This window comes from Salvelinus sp. IW2-2015, linkage group LG9 (assembly GCF_002910315.2).
Source record: "Salvelinus sp. IW2-2015 linkage group LG9, ASM291031v2, whole genome shotgun sequence".
NCBI classification, from domain to species: Eukaryota; Metazoa; Chordata; class Actinopteri; order Salmoniformes; family Salmonidae; genus Salvelinus; species Salvelinus sp. IW2-2015.
Genome location: NC_036849.1, coordinates 12,994,552 through 13,009,995, shown reverse-complemented (window position 1 = coordinate 13,009,995; position 15,444 = coordinate 12,994,552). Strand labels below are relative to the sequence as shown.

The following is a 15,444-nucleotide window of genomic DNA, read 5'->3' as shown; positions in this document are numbered from 1 at the left end:
ACATGCAACAGGCTGGGATGGGCTACAGGACAATAGGCAAGCAGCTTGGTGAGATAGGCAACAACTGTTGGCCGCAATTATTCGAAAAATGGAAGAAGTTCAAGATGTACGGTCAATCACCCTCGGTCTGGGGCTCCATGCAAGATCTCACCTCGGTGGGGCATCAATGATCATGAGGAAGGTGAGTTATCAGCCCAGAACCACACGGCAGGACTGGTCAATGACCTGAAGAGAGCTGGACCACAGTCTCAAAGAAAACCATTAGTAACACACTACACCGTCATGGATTAAAATCCTGCAGCGCACGCAAGGTCCACCTGCTCAGCCAGCGCATGTCCAGGCCCGTCTGAAGTTTTGCCAATGACCATCTGGATGATCCAGGAGGAGGAATGGGAGAAGGTCATGTGCGTCTGATGTAGACAAAAAAGAGCTTTTTGGTCTAAACTTCACTCGCCGTGGTTTGGAGGGAAGAAGAAGGATGAGTACAACCCCAGAACACCATCCCAACCGTGAAGCATGGAGGTGGAAACATCATTCTTTTGGGGATGCTTTTCTGCAAAGGTACAGGTGACTGCACCGTATTGAGGGGAGATGGATGGGGCCATGTATCGCGACAGATCTTGGCCAACAACCTCCTTCCCTCAGTAAGAGCATTGAAGATGGGTCGTGGCTGGGTCTTCCAGCATGACAACGACCCAAAACACACAGCCAGGGCAACTAGAGGAGTGGCACCGTAAGAAGCATTCTCAGGTCCTGGAGTGGCCTAGCCAGTCTCCAGACCTGAACCCAATAGAAAATCTTTGGAGGGAGCTGAAAGTCCGTATTGCCAGCGACACCCCGAAACCTGAAGGATCTGGAGAAGATCTGTATGGAGGAGTGGGCAAAATCCCTGCTGCAGTGTGTGCAAACCTGGTCAAGAACTACAGGAAACATATGATCTCTGTAATTGCAAACACAAGGTTTCTGTACCAATATTAAGATCTGCTTTTCATGTATCAAAATACTTATGTCATGCAATAAAATGCAAATTAATTACTTAAAAATTATACAATGTGATTTTCTGGATTTTTGTTTTAGATTCCGTCTCTCATAGTTGAAGTGTACCCATGATAGAATTACAGACCTTACATGCTTTGTAAGTAGGAAAACCTGCAAAATCGCAGTGTATCAAATACTTGTTCTCCCCACTTATATATAACGTTATATTATCTCGCCACTATATATCTCACTGTCAATGTCCTCTCCCTGTCAACTACGTTTATCTTTCAGTAAACTTTTAATGTGTAAATATTGTAATGACCATAACAATAGTTCAGCAACTGAGACATTATAAACTGAACAGTTCCACAGACAGTGTGATAAAAAATGATAATGTTGTCCTAACAAAGGGGGTCAAAATTAAAAGTAACGGTCTGTATTCTGGGGTGGCCACCAGCTGCATTAAGTACTGCAGTGCATCTCCTCCTCATGGACTGCACCAGATTTGCCAGTTCTTGCTGTGAGATGTTACCCCACTCTCTCACCAAGGCACCTGCAAGTTCCCGGACATTTCTGGGGGGAAATGGCCCTAGCCCTCACCCTCGAATCCAACAGGTCCCAGACGTGCTCAATGGGATTGAGATCTGGGATCTTCTCTGGCCATGGCAGAACACTGACATTCCTGTTTCGGAGGAAATCACGCACAGAACGAGCAGTATGGCTGGTGGCATTGTCATGCTGGAGGGTCACGTCAGGATGTGCCTGCAGGAAGGGTACCACATGAGGGAGGTGTTGTCTTCCCTGTAACGCACAGCGTTGAGATTGCCTGCAATGACAACAAGCTCAGTCTGATGATGCTGTGACACACTGACCCAGACCATGACGGACCCTCCACCTCCAAATCGATCCCGCTCCAGAGTACAGGCCTCGGTGTAACGCTCATTCCTTCGCCGATAAACGCAAATCCGACCATCACCCCTGGTGAGACAAAACCGTGACTCGTCAGTGAAGAGCACTGTTTGCCAGTCCTGTCTGGTCCAGCGATGGTGGGTTTGTGCCCATAGGCGATGTTGTTGCCGGTGATGTCTGGTGAGGACCTGCCTTACAACAGGCCTACAAGCCCTCAGTCCAGCCTCTCTCAGCCTATTGCGGACAGTCTGAGCACTGATGGAGGGATTGTGTGTTCCTGGTGTAACTCGGGCAGTTGTTGTTGCCATCCTGTACCTGTCCCGCAGGTGTGATGTTTGGATGTACCGATCCTGTGCAGGTGTTGTTGCACGTGGTCTGCAACTGCGAGGACAATCAGCTGTCCGTCCTGTGTCCCTGTAGCGCTGTCTTAGGCGTCTCACAGTACGGACATTGCAATTTATTGCCCTGGCCACATCTGCAGTCCTCATGCCTCCTTGCAGCCTGGCTAAGGCACGTTCACACCGATGAGCAGGGACCCTGGGCATCTTTCTTTTGGTGTTTTTCAGAGTCAGTAGAAAGGTATCTTTAGTGTCCTTAGTTTAACATAACTGTGACCTTAATTGCCTACCGTCTGTAAGCTGTTAGTGTCTTAACGACCGTTCCACATGTGCATGTAAATGAATTGTTTATGGTTCATTGAACAAGCATGAGAAACGGTGTTTAAACCCTTTACAATGAAGATATGTGAAGTTATTTGGATTATCTTTGAAAGACAGGGTTCTGAAAAAGGGCAGTTTCTTTTTTTCCGTGTGTACGCACGCGCGCGCACACACACTCTCTACATCAGGCGACCAAAACCTCAAGACTTCCTTAATATTAGAGGTCGCACACCAGCTGGTTTTGACAAATAGACACAGCATACCACCCATCGTCTTACCAGAGGTTGCTGTTCTGTCTTGCCGATGCACGGAAAACCCAGCCAACTGTATATTATCCATGTCCTTGTTTAGCCACGACTGAGTGATACATAAGATATTACAGTTTTTAATGTCCCGTTGGTAGGATAGTCTCGAACGGAGCTCATCCGGTTTATTCTCCAGTGATTGCACGTTCGCCAGTAAGACGGATGGTGAAGGTGGATTATCCACTCGCCGAGTAATTCTCACTAAGCACCCGGATCTGCACCCCCTGTATCGGCATCTCCTTTTCATGCGAATGACTGGGATTTGGGCCTGGTCCAGGAGGAGCCGTAAATCTTTTGCCTCCGATTCGTAAAAGAAAAAATCTTTATCCTGTCTGAGGCGAGTAAGCACAGTTCTTATGTCCAGAGGCTCTTTACGGTCATAAGAGACGGTGGCAGAAACATTATGAAAAAACACACAGAAATGCCCAATTGTTTAGGAGCCCGTAAAATTGTATTCTCTCAGGCTACATCCTTACATACAATTATGTATGTGCATGGTACAGAGATGAGGTAGCCATTCAAAAATCATGTTAAACACTATTATTGCACAGATTGAGTCAATGTAATTTGTAAATTTTTACTCCTGAACGTTTTTAGGCTTGTCGTGACAAAGGATTTGGATACTTATTGACTCCAGACATTTCAGGTTTTCATTTTTTATGAATTTGTTAAATCATAATTCCACTTTTGACGTTATGGGGTATTGTCTGTAGGCCAGTGAAACAATATTTAAAAATTCAGGTTGTAACAAAACAATGTGGAAAAAGTCAAGTGGTGTAGATTCTTTCTGAAGGCACTGTATATCTTGCCCGCCCTGAGTTTTGGCGCTTAATCTTTTTTGTGACTATTCGGCTTCAGCTAACCATCCTAAAATCTCATTAGAAATTAGTTGTTTTTGATGTAGTAGTAACGTTATAGCCCTGCTGTGCTATTATATTCGGTGCTGTTATGTAAAATGCCAATGAATCATTGTGTGATCTTTAGACATTGATTCAGCTTTTATCTAACTGCACCATTGTGAGAAGTGATGATCTTCTATGAGTAATAATGTTAAGTAATGAGTTAGACTATTAGGCATAGGCAATAGATCTTGATTAGTGTTATTTTAAGCCATTGGAGCGCCCTTCGTGGTGCTGAAAGGACAGCGCCAGGATTGTGCAATGATGGTAAAGAAGTTGAACCAACTTGTGGTAGTGAAGGATATCTCGCCATTCGGCCAGTTCAGGAACAAACAAAACATTTCAGTATAGCCTAATAGGAATCGGTGATATAGATATTTGTTGGCTATATCCTAATATCTTAGCACTGTTTGCAAGGAGAACTTTAGTTGCCAGTAGGCATTTTCATTGTATTGTGTAGCTTACACTACATCATAAATAAACTTTTGAATTTATTAACTTGAACACATGGTTACAATATACCCTATTACGGAATAAAAGAAAACCGAGAGGTGAACTATCAATTCATAGAATTGATTTGCATAGATTAAACATGCTATAAAATCAATTAACCAAGTAGTAAACATGAAATCATTACTATGTAGAATTGCAGGAAATTCTTTTTTAAAACAGCCATAAAATCAAGCTTTTGGTGTGGTGTATTTATGCATCTTAATAAACCATAACATTATTACCTCCAACTGCCCAATTCTCCTTTCCATTTGCCCACCCTGACATACCAACCTAGAACGGGCCCTGCATCTCAACCAATAGCCAATATAGGCTACATATCCCAAGCAGCGCTACAGCAACTTCCAGAGAGCATCAGGCTCCTTGGGCTTTGTGGTGGCCACTCTGGTTTGGGTGTACTTGGCAGAACGTTGTCGCCGTAACCAAGTGGTCACATCTTCTGGGTTCCAGTGCGTAAGAGGGGGTCCGTGGAGTTTTATGAATATCAAGGCAGACACAGTGAATTTGTATGCTAGATCTCGTTGGTGTGATAAGATTCATGTGGCTTAACCCCGTTTTACAGGGAATGAGTTACAGTTTAAACATTGCATGCCCACAAAATACAGTTGAAATCGGAAGTTTACATACACCTTAGCCAAATACATTTAAACTCAACTTTCACAATTCCTGACATTTAATCCTAGCAAAAATGCAGTTAGGATCACCACTTTATTTTAACAATGTGAAATGTCAGAATAATAGTGGAAATAATGATTTATTTCAGCTTTTATTTCTTTCATCACATTCCCAGTGGGTCAGAAGTTTACATACACTCAATTAGTATTTGGTAGCATTGCCTTTAAATTGTTTAACTTGGGTCAAACGTTTCAGGTAGCCTTCCACAAGCTTCCCACAATAAGTTGGGTGAATTTTGGCCCATTCCTCCTGACAGAGCTGGTGTAACTGAGTCAGGTGGGTAGGCCTTGCTTGAACATGCTTTTTCAGGTCTTCCCACAAATTTTCTATACGATGGAGGTCGGGGCTTTGTGATGGCCACTCCAATAACTAGACTTTGTTGTCCTTAAGCCATTTTGCCACAACTTTGGATGTATGCTTGGGGTCATTGTCCATTTGGAAGACCCATTTACGACCAAGCTTTAACTTCCTGACTGAAGTCTTGAGATGTTGCTACAATATATCCACATAATTTTCTTTCCTCATGATGCCATCTATTTTGTGAAGTGCACCAGTCCCTTCTGCAGCAAAGCACCCCCACAACTTGATGCAGCCACCCCCATGCTTCACGTTTGGGATGGTGTTCTTCGGCTTGCAAGCATTCCCCTTTTTCCTCCAAACATAATGATAGTCATTATGGCCAAACAGTTATATTTTTGTTTCATCAGACCAGAAAATACGATATTTGTCCCCATGTGCAGTTGCAAACCGTAGTCTGGCTTTTTTATGGTGGTTTTGGAGCAGTGGCTTCTTCCTTGCTGAGCGGCCTTTCAGGTTATGTCGATATATAGGACTCATTTTACTGTGGATGGAGATACTTTTGTTCCTCTTTCCTCCAGCATCTTCACAAGGTCCTTTGCTGTTGTTCTGGGATTGATTTGCACTTTTCGCACCAAAGTACGTTCATCTCTAGGAGACAACGCGTCTCCTTCCTGAGTGATATGACGGCTGCGTGGTCCCATGGTGTTTATACTTGCGCACTATTGTTTGTACAGATGAACGTGGTACCTTCAGGCATTTGGAAATTGCTCCTAAGGATGAACCAGACTTGTGGAGGTCTACTGATTTCTTTTGATTTTCCCATGATGTCAAGCAAAGAGGCACTGCGTTTGAAGATAGGCCTTGAAATACATCCACAGGTACACCTCCAATTGACTCAAATTAGGTAAATTAGCTTATCAGAAGCTTCTAAAGCCATGACATAATTTTCTGGAATTTTACAGGCAGGCACAGTCAGCTTAGTGTATGTAAACTTCTGACCCACTGGAATTGTGATACAGTGAATCATAAGTGAAATAATCTGTCTGTAAACAATTGTTGGAAAAATGACTAGTCATGCACAAAGTAGATGTCCTAACCGACTTGCCAAAACTATAGTTTGTTAACAAGAAATTTGTGGAGTGGTTGAAAAACGAGTTTTAATGACTCCAACCTAAGTGTATGTAAACTTCCGACTTCAACTGTAAATAATGGATTTATTGTGACGGTGTAGGCTATATTACATGGATTTATTAGACTGTTTGAAATGTAGACATTCCAAAGGTCTGCATCATTGGCTTGTAGGCTATGTGTGGAAGCTAGGAGATGCTAAATGTGTTTGTTAATTAACGGTCAATTACCGCCTGACTATTTCGTGACCTCCACAGCCCTATGTATGATATACCTGTTTCTAGCTCTGAGTCTTTACTTTTATCCAATGTAAAAAAAAAAATGACAGCATCCAGGTGGTGGGTCCCCTCCATCTCGATCTTCTCTTTCTCTCTCTACCAATCCTCTCTCTTTCCACCTCTCTACCTTCCTTATCTCTATCTTTTGTGTTCTCCCTCGTTTGCTTTCTGCTTTCTCAAAAGGCTGACCTTTTGGAAATTACACTTTCAATAGGAGATCATCTGATCTCCTCCCAGTAATCAAGTAAATTATCTCTTTAGCGCAGACTGATAATGACAGGGCACGAGACACACTGACACACTTTTTGGAATTAGACTCTGCTTGTACAAGACACACAACAGTTAATCATTCATTTCTGACATGAAATACCTGGTAATGATTTTTTGAATGGAGTGCATTTCACACTCTTATAAATGTATTTTCTATGAGTCATTTAAATGATGCCGCATTTTGGTTGACATTTTCAAACAATAAAGATGATGCTGGAGTTTATGTATTTTCTTGTGGTTTCATAAATATCAATCTGTACTTACAGTCCTGTGTGATTACGACTTAAGGCTTATTGTAGGTACCCAGACAAAGGACAGACCTACCTATAGCTCTTTATATATATATATATATATATATATCGCCTAGAAGGTTCTGGAATAACACAACTGCCCAATGCCGGCCCTTTACAGTAACACAGAGGGTGCTGTCCCTCTCTCTGCCAGGGGCTTAGGGACGCTTAGCAGGTAGTAAAAGTAGACCAAGTCAGGCCAGCCCCGAATGTAAGCCTCATTCCCTACACTGCTAGGATCAGGCTATTGGCTTTCTCTCAAGCCTCAAGAGGAAAGATCAGCCATGTCTAGTATATATATATATATATATCGCCTAGAAGGTTCTGGAATAACACAACTGCCCAATGCCGGCCCTTTACAGTAACACAGAGGGTGCTGTCCCTCTCTCTGCCAGGGGCTTAGGGACGCTTAGCAGGTAGTAAAAGTAGACCAAGTCAGGCCAGCCCCGAATGTAAGCCTCATTCCCTACACTGCTAGGATCAGGCTATTGGCTTTCTCTCAAGCCTCAAGAGGAAAGATCAGCCATGTCTAGCCAGCTGTCTTTCTCTCTCCCTCTCTCTCTCTTCCTTTTCTCTCTCCCTAGAGGCTTGGCTGTGTCTCACTCTCGAGCAACACTCAGAAGCTTTCAATCGACATCACCCTTCCTTTCTATCTCTCTCTCAGCCAATTCTCTCTTCACCCATCTCTCCTTCCATACTTCTCTCCATTTAGGAATAATGGCTGCTTGTTCTGAGGGCATTAAGGACAGCCTCTCGGTACGATCCTCTTCATGTGTCAGAGGGGGTTTGTGTTAAGACCATTAAAACCAGTACTGCGACCCCGTTCACCAGTTAGCCACTCAAGATAAATTCTGCTTGCCAATGATAGGTGACCTAGCCTCTAAACATGAAAGCCCACCAAACAGACTGCATGATAGACTGCATTAGCGCCAGGTAGCGTCACAGACCAGTTCACCTTAAGGCCGAAGTCACTCCCCGGTCGCCCCTGCTATGTCAACAGCAGCCACTCTAATTGTGTTTGTGTAGCTAACGTAGTACGCTAACGTAGCATGCTAGCAGCCATTGTGAGTGAATGGACTGTGTCAGTGAGTGGTAAAATGGACGCACGTCAGTCCTCTCAAACACGCATAGTCATAAGGGAGAGCAAACACAAGGCACAAAGGATTCCCTGGTTGACTTGGAGTGTATACGGACCATATTGTAAAGCCATTCACCCAGCAGTAATGATGTACCGGTGACCACCTGCTGCCGAGGATGTTTGCTCACAATAAAATGTGTTGATGTTGGTATGTTTATTTGTTACTGTATTTTTCTACATTTCACAGAGCATTAAGAAAAACCTAGATGAAATGCGATCTATAGATACCTTTTTAAGATCGAACAGCAAGAGACATTCCTTGTGCACATGGCAATTAAGGTGTGTGTGTGTGTGTGTGTGTGTCCAGGCTAAGGGAGGCAGTAAGGAAGATGGAGGAGAAGCACTTTTCGGAGCACACAGAGGAGCACGTGGAGTTTCTGCCTGTAGAGTGGCGCTCCAAACTGGCACTGGATGGGGGTAAGGTTAATGCTTGTGTGTGTGGTGTGTGGTCTTGTTCTATCCTCGTGTGGACCTAAAGTTCCCACAAGGATAGTAAAACATGGAAAATTCTCCCCTGTGGGGACATTTCTCACATCCCCATGAGGACAAGGCTATTTTAAGTTTAGGGGTTATGGTTAAGGGTGAGGGGTTTGGGTTATGGGTTAGGTTTAGGGTTAGGAAAAATGTGGATTTTCAATGGAAATCAATTTTAGGTCCCCACGGTGATGGAACATACACAAATGTTTTTCTATGTGCTGCCCTCTGCCTGTCCTGTCTCATACCCCCTATAATTTCCTAATATGTCTGTGATGCACATAGTAAAAATATAGATACTAACTGTTTTAGCCAAGTTAATAGGTGATTTATTGATCTGAATATAATGGATTAATAAAAATAGAGGGGCTGAACAAAGGCTTTCCCATAAAAAAATACTTAAATGTATCTAGATGGTATTGATGGTTGAATTGTGTGTTTTCCTGCAGATACAGTGGACTCCATCACCCCAGATAAGGTGCGAGGACTGAGAGACCTGCTCAACAGCAGTGCCATGGACATCATGTACTACACCAGCCCCTTGTACAGGGATGAGGTGAGACTGAAACACACACATACACACACACACACAGTGGGTTTAATCCCTCATCTCACTTGACGAGCTGCCCAGTGACGCGAACCTACCAGATGAGCTAAATGCCTTTTTATGCTCGCTTCGAGGCAAGCAACACTGAAACATGCATGAGAGCACCAGCTGTTCCAGACGACTGTGTGATCACGCTTTCCATAGCCGATGTGAGCAAGACAGGTCAACATTGACAAAGCTGCGGGGCCAGACTGATTACCTGGACCTGTACTCAAAACATTCGCGGAACAACTAGCAAGTTTCTTCAATGACATTTTCAACCTCTCCCTGGCCGAGTCTGTAATACCTACATGTTTCAAACAGACCACCCTGTGCCCAAGAAAACGAAGGTAACCTGCCTTAGGGCTAGGCGGGATACCGTTTTATAATTACACTATTAGCTTGTGCTTCTTACATCTGCGAACAGCTAGTTTGTCTTTTCTTAGCAAGTTGTTCCTAAATCTTATTAGCCGCTGATTGTTAGCCGCTAATGCTTAGCGCTAGCTAGCTAGCTAATAAATGTACTGAGTAAGAGCAAGCGTAATTAGATATACAGCCTGATCATACCAGTGATTGTGTAGACCTAAATCAGCATGTTGTTTGTGCAACAGTGTCTTCTAAATTAGAGGTAAACGCAAAGCAGATATATGTTAGCTACATGAAGTAGCTAAGAGGAAACATTCAATGTGGTCAACGATTATAGGGTCCAATAGGAAACACCTATCAACACATTAGTTCCTGTCACAATAACTCCTCCCTGGCATTTTCATTCGTTGTCATGTCAAACACTATTAAAAGTGCCCACTATTATATTCCAACTGTAATTAGAATAGACATTCTATTTCCCTGATTCCAACCGTTAATCCAAGTGTTTTGCTCTAAATCGCAAGTCAAATTGAAACATTTGGTTAAAAATAATGCTCAGATTACTTGACCATATCATGCAGCCCTACGTGGCAGTGTGGAAAGGATCTCAAATGCAGAAATGTATGATTTCTTTGGGGGGGAAGGGGGGGGTTGAAGTTGAATTGGTCATGCTGGTCATGGCTCACATCAACACCATCACACCAGAAACCTTAGACCCACTCCAATTCGCATACCGCCCCAACAGATCCACAGATGATGCAATTTCAATCGCGCTCCACACTGCCCCTTCCCACTTGGACAAAGGGAACACCTATGTGAGAATGCTGTTCATTGACTACAGCTCTGCGTTCAACACCATAGTGCCTACAAAGATCATCATTAAGCTAAGGACCCTGGGACTAAACACTTCCCTCTGCAACTGGATCCTGGACTTCCTGACGGGCCACCCCCAGGTGGTAAGGGTGGGCAAAAACACATCTGCCACACTGATCCTCAACACGGGGGCCCCTCGGGTGTGTGCTTAGTCCCCTCCTGTACTCCCTGTTTACCCACAACTGCGTGGCCAAGCACGACTTCAACACCATCAAGTTTGCTGACAACATAAGTGGTAGGCTTGATCACCAAAAAAGATGAGACAGCCTATAGGGTGGAGGTCAGGGACCTGGTAGTGTGGTGCCAGGACAACAACCTCTCCCTCAGTGTTAGCAAGACACAGGTGCTGATTGCGGGCTATAGGAAAAGGAGGGCTGAACAGTCCCCCATTAACATCGGTGGGACTGAAGTGGAGCGGGTCGTGAGTTTCAAGTTCCTTGGTGTCCACATCACCAACAAACTATCATGGTCCAAACACACCAAGACAGTTGTGAAGAGGGCACGACAACACCTTTTCCCCCCCAGGAGACTGAACAGTTCTACAGCTGTACCATCAAGAGCATCCTGACCAGTTGCATCACCGCCTGGTATGGCAACTGCTCGGCATCTGACCATAAGGCGCTACAGAGGGTACTGCGACGGCTCAGTACTTCACTGGGGCCAAGCTTCCTGACATCCAGGACCTATATACTAGGCGGTGTCAGGGGAAGGCCCAAAAAATTGTCAAAGACCCCAGTCACCCAAGTCATAGACTTTTCTCTCTGATAATGCACAGCAAACGGTACCGGAGCGCCAAGTCTAGGACCAAATGGCTCCTTAACAGCTTCTACCCCCCCCAAGGCATAAGACTGCTGAACAACTAATCAAATGGTCACCTGGATTATTTACATTGTTTTTACACTGCCGTTACTCGCTGTTTATTATCTATGCAAAGTCACTTTACAAATGACCTCTACTAACCTGTATCCCCGGACATTGACTCGGTACAGGTACCCCCTGTATATAGCCTCGTTATTCTTATGTAAATGTATTGTTACTTTTTGATTTTGAATATTTTGTAAATTTTTTCTTAACTCTATTTCTTGAACTGCATTGTTGGTTAAGGGCTTGTAAGTAAGCATTACATGGTAAGGTTGTATTTGGCGCATGTGACAAATAAAATTAGATTTGAATTGACACTACCCTCCCCTTCTTTTGATTTCCAGATCACCAAGGGCCTGACGTCAGAGCTGAACCGCCTCTACACCCTGTTCTGCTCCAGGAACCCAGAGTTTGAGGAGAAGGGGGGCAAGGTGTCCATCGTGTCTCACTCCCTGGGCTGCGTGATCACCTTTGACATCATGACAGGCTGGGACCCGGTGAAGTTCTGTCTGCAGGAGCATCAGGAGCTGGAGGAGGAGCTGGACCTGAGATGGGTCTCCTATGAGGAGAGATGCCTGCTGGAGCAGCTGCAGCTCACCAGGAACAGGTAGGCAAGGTGGTGGGTCATGGGAGGAATGGGATGAGTGTCTGTCTATCCTCTAAACTGTGACAATCTCGACTGTGTCTAGAGACAGCTAGGGGGGGGGGGGGGTGTAGGAAGACGTGTGGTATGAGTGTTTTGTTAATGGTCTGAATACTACAGGAACAGTATTACTCAAACTCCCCCTCTCCTCCTCAGGTTACGAGAGCTGGAGGATCAGCTTCAAGGCCTGGAGGCCTCCAAACCGCTAGCACTCCCTGCTCTTAAATTTAAGGTACACTCTGCTAACTGCTCAAACTGCTCAAAAGCAATCACCCAGGACACAGAACCCAAGGTGTTAATGGAAGAAAGTAACAAGATGACTAGCAATAATGTGAAGGAAGGATATGGTGTCAGTTTCTTCCTCTTCCCCAGGTGGAGAACTTCTTCTGTATGGGCTCTCCCCTGGCAGTGTTCCTGGCCCTGAGAGGGATTAGACCAGGGAACAGTGGCGAACAGGACCACATTCTGCCTCGCGCCATCTGCCAGAGGCTATTCAACATCTTCCACCCCACGGACCCCGTGGTGAGAAACACACACACACACACACACACACACACACACACACACACACACACACACACACACACACACACACACACACACACACACACACCGATGCCCTTCACCAGGGCTATTCTATTGGACTTGGGAGGGCTGAAACAGCAGGTAGTTGTTTCTACCGGGTAGTTGATTGCATTATAAATCAGTTCCTGATTAGAGTGGAAAAAATGTAAAACCAGCCTCGAAGGCCAAATTTGAATAGCTCTGTCCTAACCCTCAGCTCTGTGCCTCTGAGCCTTGATCATCTTATGGATGATTATACAGAGGGATTTTTCCTGACCAGAGGATAGACTGGGTGCTAGACTGACTGTGATTGGTTTGTCCCTCCTGCAGGCCTACAGACTGGAGCCCCTCATCCTTAAACATTACAGCAACATTGCACCTGCACAGATACACTGGTAAGAGTTCACAAAGTTAATTCATTTAATTCATTCTCTTGTAAACTTCTGAAACTACTACTTACTTCATGGACAGTGACATGTTTTTCTTCTCCTAGGTGTAGTGCTATAGACCCCACGCCGTACGATGAGATCCGTCCCACCTTCATCAACCCGCAGAAGGACCCGACGTCGGACACAGAGAGCATCCCCAGCCCCTCCACCTCCCCTGTTCTGGCCAGGAAATACTATGGAGAGTCTATCGCCAGCATGGGCAAGGCCAGTATACTAGGTACATCTGTCAGTCATCTGGTTGATTCTCTGTATAGAACTTTGTTGCATCAAATAACCATGCATGTTGCATGCACATTATAATGACCTTAAACGCTTGAATAGGAGTGCCTTCATTACCTGCACACATGACACAGATTCAAACTCGGGGTGGTCCAAAGCTAGAACAGAAAGAATCAACTTAATTGTATGATTACCTCACTCAGTAGGTTCCCATAGATTTTACAGCCAGTCATTTGAACAGCAGGTATTCGTAGACAGCACAACATGTCCTGAGCAGACAAAGCAGGTGGCTCCATTTAAATGTGCTTCAGCATGTACCCAGCCTGTTGTGATGGAGTTGACATCTATTATTGGACTCCCTCTACAGTATTTCCATCACAGACCCACCTGACTGATCATTGGAGATGACACTAGTAACACTGCCATCTTGTGGAGAGAGCATGTAAAGACCAGAGCTGTAGTACTGGGTCTACTTCACTCACCTTTGTTGCACCCTGTGTCTAAAATTAAGCCTTTGCTGTTTTCTCCCCCCCCTCTGTCTTATCTGTCTAGGAGCGGCCAGTATTGGTAACAGTATAGGGAAGGGAATAGGAGGGATCCTGTTCTCTCGGTTCTCTCGCTCTGCGCCCTCCGGAGTGTCCTGTGCCATCGAGGCCGGGACTCCAGAGGGGGAGGAGCCGAAGAGGACCGTCGATAGCCAATCAGATTACGGCCTCTCGTCCACCTTGTCCCAGTCCCCCTCCACACTCATAGACCCCTCAGGTTAGTTGAACTACATTTCAACCCCATTGTTTTGTGTACAATTGTTTTAAGTGGGGAAAGAAATTAAGGTTTCAGGAATAATTGTGTTGTGATCCATGTAATAACAAGTGCCCTATAAAAAGAATTGTAGAGAAGGAATACATCATGCTAATGCACATCAATAAGAGTGCTTGACATTTGCAAGCCACTGTCCATATTAACTGTTAAGTACCCTTTTGAATGTGTAGCAGTTAGGCCTATGACATGTAGGCCTATGCGGTATACAGTAGTTAGATTAAATTGTATTCTCACAGTGAGTCTCTTTGTTCTACAGTGGAAATGGAGCGCCGCATCGACTTTGAACTCCGTGAGGGCCTTGTGGAGAGCCGCTATTGGTCAGCGGTGACCTCTCATACAGCCTATTGGGTCTCACACGATATTGCGCTCTTCCTACTGACGTTCATATACAAGCAGGCCAACGTGCCGCCACCCACAGACAGTCCTGACCCAGAGTAAACACACAGAGCGACTCCACCATGTCCACACTCACACATAGCATCTTTATCACCCTTTGTTACTCCATTCTTTCTAACTAGTTTTATACTGACACACTTCTACTAACACACAGACCTCCTTTCGTACTGTTTAGGATGGATACACATTCACACGGGTGACACATTGGATTATGGCCCCCTAAGGGGGGCAGCCTGCCTGTCACTGTGATGACCAGTCCCAATGCATGCTCTGTGAAAGCATGGGGGCATAGTAGGATCCTCCATCTATCCTTCCAGTCGCCAACGAGTATGTCAGAGATTTCATTGCACGCTACCGAAGGGGTCTCCTCTTCCTCTTAAGATCACAGTCTCTGTCTGAAACCGCTGCCCTCTCGGATGTACCAATCTCCAACTCCCCCCATGTGTAGCAGGCATGGTTCAGCCATAGTTCAGCCCAACCCAAAGCTCTACTCTCCTCCACAGACTCTTCATGGAGCTGTGGGATGCACAAGCCAGCTTGGACCCCTCAGTAACCTCCCTTATCCACACTGGTCTGTATCTTCTTACCCTGAGTTACGTTTCCATCGACAAGAACCTGGGCTGGATACTGGGACCCTCAAATAATGGAAAGACTTATGAAGGACATTAAGTTTGTGTTATTTTGTCTCATAACGTATGTTACTGTCTGAGCGAACTCAATGCAACTTTCAAAGGGGTCTAAATGTTATTTCTATAATAGAATGTTAATATATTTCACTAAGAAAATAATACTACAGTTTGTTTTTCCTTTATTTGTTTTGGAAATGTAAAAAAAGTGGGAGACGAACTTGTTTTT

At 44.8% G+C, this 15,444-nt stretch overlaps 1 protein-coding gene across 2 annotated transcripts in view; it reads left to right on the top strand.

Moving 5' to 3' along the window:
* The window catches only part of ddhd1a (DDHD domain containing 1a), a 39,302-nt gene extending 23,868 nt beyond the window's left edge, over positions 1–15,434 (top strand). For both annotated transcript variants that reach the window (XM_023994272.2, XM_023994271.2), the window contains 9 exons: positions 8,647–8,756; positions 9,263–9,369; positions 11,844–12,106; positions 12,299–12,374; positions 12,515–12,664; positions 13,037–13,101; positions 13,200–13,372; positions 13,927–14,136; positions 14,450–15,434. In XM_023994272.2, the coding sequence (XP_023850040.1) occupies positions 8,647–8,756; positions 9,263–9,369; positions 11,844–12,106; positions 12,299–12,374; positions 12,515–12,664; positions 13,037–13,101; positions 13,200–13,372; positions 13,927–14,136; positions 14,450–14,631 (1,336 nt within the window). In that variant the 3' untranslated portion in view covers positions 14,632–15,434. The remainder of the gene's footprint in view (positions 1–8,646; positions 8,757–9,262; positions 9,370–11,843; positions 12,107–12,298; positions 12,375–12,514; positions 12,665–13,036; positions 13,102–13,199; positions 13,373–13,926; positions 14,137–14,449) is intronic.
* Positions 15,435–15,444: the final 10 nt, after the last annotated feature.